Consider the following 9,564-nt stretch of genomic DNA (forward strand, 5'->3'; position numbering starts at 1 on the left):
TGCATTGTGCAATGGCACTTTGCCTTTCACGAAATCCTCTCTTAAATGATAATTTTAAAAAATAACCAAATCCTTAGAAAGATAAGATTATTGGTAGAATTTTTTATGGAAGTTAATTGTAATACCTGACAGTAAAATCGATATGAATTCCATCTCGTTCACATCTCTATCGAACAATCCAACCATGTAGTTGGGAAAAAAATCGTCTGCAATTCCGATCTCGTACAATTCATGAAATACCACCTTAAGGGGGTGACACGTGTATTGATACCAATGCAATGATCCAGATCTGATTTAAATGACTCTTCACTGATTTAAGGTTTTATTAGTTATATCAGATCTGGACCATTGCATTTGTATCAATATACGTGTCACCCTCTAAAGGTGGTATTTCACAAAATTATACGAGATTGGAATTACAGACGATTTCAACCCATGCAGTTGCTGGCCGGTTTGGAATCAAATTGGTCACATTGAAATGAGACCGATTCCAATTCTATGCACAGCCCCATTCACTTTAGAGAATAATCAACTCTATACCATATATTTTGATCAGTATGAATGAAAGATATTTAAAAATAATTTTTAAATTGAAAATAAGATTTTCTGTCCGATCTAATCATTTCAAATCGGTATCGATCCCATTCCGGATATCAAACCATGCCAGCCACTGTCCCAGCCTCTGACCGCCATGGATTCCTAACTTAAAAACAGTATTAGGCCTTAACCGTTTTGACCGTGATTCAGAAGGACCGATAGAGACAACCCAAGCTATGACCCTTTGATAAGTGTGATTTTTTGTGCGAAGCGTCAACCTTTGGGCTTCATCTCCTCTCCGGAATTTCTGTATCTGCAAATGGCCTCATTCAGTCTACGAGGCATAACATAATTCGGATTTTGGTTCTATCTAATCTTCCATTGGAAAAAAAATCTCTCAAACATTTAATTTCTATTATTAATGAGAAAGTCAAGACCCATGACTATCCGTGGTTCTAGATAACGAGTGTCGCTCAATTCCTTCCTTTTCAGTTCCTTTCATAAGATCTTGTCATCTCAATCTCTAGGGTAACTTTTGCAGAGTTCCTTCCGATAGTCTCTGGGATTATTATCTGATCAAAGAGTTACTGGTAGAAACGATTTCATGGCGATCCGTACATCTGATCTTCTGGTTAAGGTTCAACCGGTTCACGAGTTCAACGTTGATGCCCTGTTTCGCTACGCTTGTGATAATGTCGATGGCTTCCCTCCCCCTCCAGCCCACCTCTCTGTTTCGCAGGTTAGTCGTCCTTGGAACTCTGTCCTGTTTTATATTGATTTCAATCCAGTAAACTCTTAATTTTGATTCTACTTCTTTAAAATTTTGTTTGCAGTTTGGGCATGGGCAGTCGAATCCGACTTATTTATTGGAAGCTCGTTCGGGATCTTCTGTGAAGAAATACGTTCTCAGAAAGAAACCTCCCGGCCAATTGCTACAGTCCGCACATGCAGTTGACAGAGAGTTTCAGGTAGAGTTTCCGATTCTCTTGCGCAAAAATACCTTGTTTTGGGAAGAAGAATTGGAATATATTCCCATCTAGAGGGGGGAAGATATGGGTGCCAGCAAGGGTACAGGACATGAGATACGGAAGCAGTTAACAGCTCCTCTCGTGAGTAGAAGAAAACACCCTAAAGTGGGCAATGCAACATTTTCTGTTCATGCGAAGAACGAGTTCCTATTAACGATGTTGATTTAGTTAGTTAAATTGATTGTGGGTGAAATCAGAAATGTCTGTTTATCGACGATGAAATGAACTCTACTTGATGTCTAAATTTGAATCTTATCAAAATTTTCCAATTGATTTGAGTTTTCATTTTCTCTTCTTCTTTGATTGCAGTTTTTCCTATTTTTTGCTCAAGATTTTAGTTTTGTTGACGCCCGTATGATTTTTATAATGACCACCTTTCAGCATCATAAAATTTTCAGTATAATGGCAGGTTCTCAAGGCACTAGGTATTCATTCAAATGTCCCAGTTCCCAGGGTCTTCTGCCTCTGTACCGATCCAAATATCATTGGAACTGCCTTTTACATTATGGAATTTTTGGAAGGGAGAGTATTTTTAGATCCCCAGCTACCGGTAAGATATTGAGTGTGAACACATCTTCAAGTTCATTTGGAAGTTGGTTATATGGTGTGTTGCGCATTGCTTCATCTCTTGCTTTATTTGTTTGGCTTCTCCTACAGGAAATGCTTCTAATTGTCAGTTACTGAACCGGTTTCTGTTTGCTTTGTTCCATTCTATAATATTGAAATGATCAATATGATCAGGGAATAAGTCCTCCTCAGAGGAAGGCTATTTATTCTGCAACTGCCAAAACCTTAGCTTCTTTACATGACGTTGATGTGGACTCAATTGATTTGGGAAAGTTTGGGCGACGTGACAACTATTGCAAACGACAGGTGAGTGATATTCATAAGATTAAGCTGATCTATGTAGAGAGTTTGATCATGTAAAAATTTAGCAACTTGCAAAGTGAACGCCTCTCTGGTTTCATTCCATTTCCAATCTTAATGGGGGAAAACATGTGGGCACTATCAAGATGTGTTTTATTGTATTACTCTTTTATCTAAGTAATTAAGGAGCAGTAATGAATTTTAATAATAAAAGGGAGAATGTTGAAATAATAATCAGCTGGAAGCTTGAGTATAGACCATGCCTAAGAAGACATTTATGCCTATGTGCATTATGAATCTTCTCAAGGGTTTGCAAAAAGATTGGAAGTTTCTAAAAAATTCTTCAGATTGGTGAGAAGCACTCTCCTGAATTTATTTGATTCAACTTGTTATGAAGAGCTGGGATGGGTCCTTTGTTTTCAAGTTCAATTTAACTATCCGTTCCCTAATTCCTAAACATATTGTAACTAAAAGTAGATCTAGATTTCTCAGAAGCTAACGACATAATGAATTTACCTAGCAGATTCATTTACTATAGGTGTACTTCGTATTCTTCAATCCCTTACCTTTTGCCAACACATTTAACACCCCGACATTTTTTTTTTTTCTTAATTTGAATAATACAGTTTTTCATAGGTGTAGCAAATTGTACATACATATCTGTAACATTTACCATACTTATAGGCCTAAATTTTAATTGAAAATAATATTGTACTATGCATTTGTTGTCTTTTTTCAGCCCACAGCTCCCAGTGTTTGTCCCTTTATCTGATCTTTGATCATTAAAATTGAATAAGGCACTTTTTCTCCTATATAATTCCGTATTGTGACTTTTCCATGTGCTGAATTGCTAACCATGGTTGGATACTGTATAAGTATGGCATCCATGTTGGAGTTTTATTGACACTCAACATACTTGTCTTGCAGTTATGGGGTTGAGGTCCCTGACTATTCATATCTTTCAGTATACCGTTGGTTATGAATTCTATAGAGATGTGGTATGTTATACATATTTTTGGAATCCTTACATTATTGAAATTATTGTCTGATTTAGGTGGAGAGGTGGGCTAAACAGTATCTTGCTTCGACTGGTGAGGGTAAACCTGAGAGAAATCCAAAGATGCTAGAGTTAATTGGCTGGCTACAGAAGCATATTCCTCTTGAAGATTCTTCTGGAGCAACTGGAGGCCTAGTTCATGGGGACTTTCGGATTGACAATCTTGTATTCCATTCTGTTGAGGTCTAGTATTTTCAATACCTTATTTAACTTATATTATATATATATATATATATATGTGTGTGTGTGTGTGTGTGTGTGTGTGTGAGAGAGAGAGAGAGAGAGAGAGAGAGAAGAGAAGAGAAGAGGGAGGAAGAGATGTTGCTGTAACTCTGGGAGTCACAATTGTAGGTTGAGACTGCCCACTTCATTCAATATATATAATAGTGACATGTGACATATCCCTACTAAGGGCATAAAAGGAAATGAATGACAAATAAGAAAACATAATAGATTAGTGTGCATATGTCTTACATTTTTTATTTTTATATCTCAATGTTTCATTACTTTCAAAACCTAGGGTATCTAGTTTCTCATGAACTGTGTCATTCATTGTGAGGGCTTTGAATGAGACAGAAAATGTATAACCAGAAGTCTTCTCTCGCATGAGGTGATCCTTGTGATGAATAGTGTAGCAAAAAACAAACAGTTCATGGACAAGTACTTATAATGCTATTCATGAGGTAAATCTATGTTGCAGGATCGGGTGATTGGCATTCTTGATTGGGAATTATCTACTCTTGGGAACCAAATGTGCGATGTTGCATACAGCTCCTTGGTACCTGATTCATTTCTCATCCTTTAGATTGTAATGTTTTACACACTTCTGTTTCATCATTCCGTCTACCCTTCTCCCAGAATTTAGAAAGTGGCAGTGTAACTCAAGAAGTTATAAACCTGAGCTGATCAATGAATTCCTTTCCTGGCAGCCTTACATTGCAGATCTTGGACTTGGTAAGGGACAATTCTATGATGGATTTGAATTTACTGGCACTCCAGAAGGGATTCCTTCACAGGCAGAATACCTTGCAGAATACTGTCGTGCATCAGTAAGCAATAGCTTGGGAATACAGATCTTACTACTGTGCCCATGTTTCTAATACATTTCTTTAGATTTATATTCTTATGAATAAAATTAAGGCAATTGCCTCGTAGTAAGTGTCATGCAGGCATGGGGAGTTGAATCTATCATGTAATGGTTACATGTAACCCGAACTGATTTCAGTAGTCAAAACTCTCTGAACTCCAAAATGAAGATCAAGAGGACAGAATACTTCTATAATTGTAAACTTTTAGTAATTCAAATCGAATGATAGATCGCCTTTGAAATATTTTTGTGGATTTTCATCAGTGACTCTAATGGTCACCCATGCTTTTGCATGCATGTCTTGTTACTAATATTCAAACAGAGACTTACATTTTATGAGACTGTTGGACTGTTGGAATTAGGGAAAGTCATGGCCAGTGGCAGAATGGAAATTTTATGTTGCCTTCTCCCTGTTTCGCGGGGCATCAATTTATGTGGGAGTGTATCACAGATGGGTTATGGTATGTGTAGCCAGTGTTGGGAAGTTATACATTTTGTTGTTTCTTAATTCAAGAAGATGACCTAACGATTGGTATGACATGTATGACATTGAAATGCAGGGTAATGCTTCTGGGGGTGAGCGAGCTCAATATACTGGAAAGTTAGCTAATCATTTGATAGATTCTGCTTGGGCATTTATCAACCGAAGATCAGTGCTTCCTGACCAGCCTCCATCTGGTAACTTGGCTAGTTTTTAAAGGAACTGGAACTTACTTACGACAAATTGAACTTGGCCTGGCCTCAGCCAGCCAAAATTTTGTTGGTCCTAATTTGGACCAACTTATTGGGCTTCAGGCTGGCTGGCACAAGTTCCATTGCTAATAATATTCCCGATTCTGCTTTCTATTTCTTTTAAAGTATTATATTTATTGTTGGCAGCTAGAAAATAAAATATAGTTTCCACTTTCCACCATTGTCTCTGAAGTCAATTTCCCATTATATATTTTGCAATATTTTAAAAGAAGAAAGAAAAAGAAAAAAAAAAAGAGAGAAGGGGAATAAACTGACAATGAAAACATAATTGCTGCTAACAAATTCTACATTTGGGAAAGGTTAGCTGGACCCATAAGAGATTTTCAATTTTTTTAATGTGAATTAGGAATTATTAATTTGCATTCTATAGCTTGCAAATAAAAACTCCCTCCTTTACTTGATCCCCCTTTCCCTTACATTATACAAATTGCTGCATAAGTATAGTCCTTGGCCGCAATAGAATGTTCAACTCCCTTCTCTACTGATTTATATGAACCAATACAAATTTCTACATTGAGCTACAAAGCTTATGCTGTGGGTTGGGTTAATTGATTTATCTGGGACACTGTATTTCTGAAGAAGCATTTTCCTTTCCTCAACTGTCTGAGTTTTTTATGGCATTAACTGTTTCGAGATACCGAAACCTGGATTATCACCTGAAACAAACTGTTCAATTTCATTTCAGGTCGTTTGGTTTCTGTGGATGATTTGCGACAACTAGAAAATGACAGTGAAGTTCAAGAATTCACAGGAAAAGGTGGGAAATTTGTTCCAAGTCGAAAAGTTGAGGAATTGAGAAGCAGATTGCTTAAGTTCATGAAAGACCACATACACCCCATGGAAAATGAGTTCTACAAACTTGCGCAGTCTAGTGCACGATGGACAGTTCACCCAGGGGAAGAGAAGTTAAAGGAGTTGGCTAAGAGAGAAGGCTTGTGGAACTTGTTTGTTCCTGTATGTATTCTTAATAATGTTGCAGTCATCTTGTTCCTCACATTCGGAAGATTTTCTACCCTAGATGTGGCTTGATATACTTTTTTTTTTTCTTTCAGTACCTCCTAAAGCAGAAATATGGTTCAACCATCTATGATGGAGAGCATTCTTTTCATTGAAGTTCTTATTTCGTGCACTGTCTTATTATGCAGCTGGATAGCGCTGCCAGAGCAAGAAAGCTGCTTTCTAATGGGACAAACCATGCTTATTCTGGGGTTGAAAACAATCATTTATTAGGTGTAGGACTCTCTAACCTCGAATATGGCTACCTTTGTGAGATCATGGGGCGTTCAGTTTGGGCTCCTCAGGTGTTTAACTGTGGTGCACCTGACACCGGAAATATGGAGGTAAATCATTTTTTTCTGATTCATGAGGCATGTTTGAACTAGGTACCTCTGGCGAATTCTTGTTCTTGCTATGTATTCCTCTTTTGCTTACTTCATATTAACCTTCAATTACCATTTGACCGATAATGAAATCACAGTACTGTATGGCAAAATCATGTTATGAAACTGATAGTTGATTGTATCTGGCTGCTACTGTTCATAACTTCATGTGGAGTAGTGATAGCTCTATATTTGGTTTTTATTAAAGACTAATAGATCAGATACATCAGAAAATGAGTACCGCACTTCTCTATTTTCTTTTCCTTTTTTCCTTTGAATTGCATGGAATTTATACTATACAGAATTTCAATTCAAAGGATGTGGGAATCCTTGGGCTGATTCCAAATTATACTATCCAAACACAGCTTAATTCCACAACTTTCGAGTTACTTCTGCACAATAGCAAAGAGCAAAGGCTCAAAATGACTCAATTTGTCCAGAAAACGTCTTCTTCTGGTCATCATGTTACAGAAAACCCCATGACATATGGAAATAATGATGTTTTCAACTCTTTAAAAACGAGTTCATGGTTCAATTGTCACTGTTCTTGCATACCTATGAAGTGGAAGTATTTTGATTAGGATGCTATTCCCTGTGTAAATTTGTTGTTCTTTATCATGAAATGCTTATGGGATTTTATTCTAAAAGTGCTAAATAGCTAATGACCTGAATTCACTCCAAACTCTCCAACAAATAAGCAAATAGGAATGATTTTAAGCTCATGTTTGACTTATTTCAAAATTGACATCATTAGGTAATTATACATGCAATTTTGTATCCTCTTGGATTGCTCTATTGTCTCCATTCACTGAGGGAAAGTGGAGGGCAATATCCTTACTCCCCTAAGAATCTATCATGCGCATGTTGTGCTTTTCTTTTTCGAAAAATTTCTTACCACCTGTATGCATGTTTTACTGGGATTTATGACCATTCATTCCATAGGTGTTGTTGCGGTATGGAACAAAAGAACAATTAGAAGAGTGGCTAATTCCATTACTTGAGGGGAGGATCCGGTCTGGCTTTGCAATGACTGAACCAAAAGTGGCATCTTCTGATGCAACAAATATTGAGTGTTCAATTACAAGGTAGGTTCATGCAGGAAGTATAGAACTGTAATGGTGAAACATACTACATGGGTACAGTGACACTGTTCTTTGTAGTATAATGTGGAAGCATCTTCAGCTCCATGCAATGGTGTTTTTTCCTTCCCATAAGTCTTGCTATTAAAGGGAAGTTGAATAATGCATGCAGCAACATGGCCCAAGAAAAAAAATGGTCTTCTTATTTTTTTAGTTTTGAATCATATGAGAGCTATTTAACTCTTCTTCGAGGCTATTTTTGGAAGGTTAGAATTTAGCACCTCTCTATCTTCTGGCCCCCAATATGTAAATATTATAGATAAAGTGGGCATCATTCTAAATCCTGGGTAAAAAGAGTCATAATTAGTATACACTGATAAAGAAGTAGATTTTCTCTCCCTCCATGCCTTCTATCTTAAGATTTTTATTTTTAAATATGAATAAGTCTACCAAAAAGAGAAAACGAAAATAAAAGAAAATTTAACACTTTTGTGGTTTAAATATTGATGTTTTTTGTAGGATGTTGGCTGTGATGCCTTTTGAACCCTGGAGTGGAGGCAAATGAATTTTCTGGTATGGGCTAGTGATTTGACATATGGGGAAGCCTAAAATAATAGAATCTCCACTGGCAGAGAGGATCAATCAATCTTTTTGAATGATGTTATTTTCTACAAATAATGTGATAGTGCTGCAAATCATATGATTCAGGGTTAGGGCCTTAAGGATGGAAAGTTAGAGCTTCTAGTTCTTATGATAAATACACATAGGGAAACACAGAAAGATAGAAGCTCTCTCTAATGAGATACAAGTGTGTATACTTTTGAAGTCTAGCAGTCAAATCTCAGGGGGTCAAGCCGTAAAGGTTCAGTTTTTGGAACTTTCAAGACTGAAATTTGGTTTTTACCTTTTTCTTTAAATCAAAATGTTGAAAGCAGACATAATGCTCTAAACCACATAATTTGTGTTCAACTGACAGCAACAATATTTTTTATAACAAGGGAAAGAAAGCAAGTGATAGTGATTTATAAACGGTTTCTGGTTTAGTTGGAGAATCTGCTCATTGTAATTGTGACAACTAACAATTCCACTATACGATCTACACAGGAAAGGAGACTCATATTGCATCAATGGCCACAAATGGTGGACTAGTGGAGCAATGGATCCTAGGTGCAGACTTCTAATAGTCATGGTCAGTCCTACTTGTATAATCACTCCTGCACCTAAAATCTTCTGCAGCCTTGTTTCTTATAAAATTTTGTGGATTTAAAGCAACCTTAACAATATGCAGGGAAAGACAGACCCTACTGCTGCTAACCATAAGCAGCAGTCCATGATCTTGGTGGACATCAACACTCCTGGTATTTGCATAAAGAGACCACTCACAGTATTTGGTTTTGATGATGCACCGCACGGGCATGCAGAGGTGTTGTTTGAAAATGTCTGTGTACCAGCCAAGAATATTCTTTTGGGAGAAGGACGTGGGTTTGAGATTGCTCAGGTAGAGTTAATTTAATATATTTTAAAGTATAGATGCCATGTAACTTGAGCTGTATGGTTTGTTTACCAAATGCACAGAAAGTATATAATGTGATGTAGGGTTGTCTTGACCAATAGATGTTCCCAGCTTGATCTTTTTGAGCTAGAGCCTAGAGGTTTAATCTGAAGAGATGATCTGGAAAAGAGTTGATACAGGATATGCTCCAAATTATGTGGTCAAACTTTTCACTGAGATCTGATCTTCACAAGAAATTTTCCCTTTTTTGGTTGTTGTTTGGGG

At 37.0% G+C, this 9,564-nt stretch overlaps 1 protein-coding gene across 1 annotated transcript in view; it reads left to right on the forward strand.

The window, feature by feature from the left end:
- The first annotated feature begins 763 nt into the window (after positions 1–763).
- The window catches only part of LOC122092023 (probable acyl-CoA dehydrogenase IBR3), a 16,246-nt gene continuing 7,445 nt past the window's right edge, over positions 764–9,564 (forward strand). The window contains exons 1-14 of the mRNA XM_042662310.1: positions 764–1,276; positions 1,371–1,505; positions 1,975–2,115; positions 2,307–2,438; positions 3,487–3,672; positions 4,190–4,267; positions 4,419–4,538; positions 4,939–5,037; positions 5,137–5,254; positions 6,015–6,283; positions 6,475–6,669; positions 7,651–7,793; positions 8,892–8,976; positions 9,076–9,285. Coding sequence (XP_042518244.1) covers positions 1,142–1,276; positions 1,371–1,505; positions 1,975–2,115; positions 2,307–2,438; positions 3,487–3,672; positions 4,190–4,267; positions 4,419–4,538; positions 4,939–5,037; positions 5,137–5,254; positions 6,015–6,283; positions 6,475–6,669; positions 7,651–7,793; positions 8,892–8,976; positions 9,076–9,285 — 2,046 coding nt within the window. The 5' untranslated portion in view covers positions 764–1,141. The remainder of the gene's footprint in view (positions 1,277–1,370; positions 1,506–1,974; positions 2,116–2,306; positions 2,439–3,486; positions 3,673–4,189; positions 4,268–4,418; positions 4,539–4,938; positions 5,038–5,136; positions 5,255–6,014; positions 6,284–6,474; positions 6,670–7,650; positions 7,794–8,891; positions 8,977–9,075; positions 9,286–9,564) is intronic.

The sequence above is a fragment of the Macadamia integrifolia genome, chromosome 10 (genome assembly GCF_013358625.1).
Source record: "Macadamia integrifolia cultivar HAES 741 chromosome 10, SCU_Mint_v3, whole genome shotgun sequence".
NCBI classification, from domain to species: Eukaryota; Viridiplantae; Streptophyta; class Magnoliopsida; order Proteales; family Proteaceae; genus Macadamia; species Macadamia integrifolia.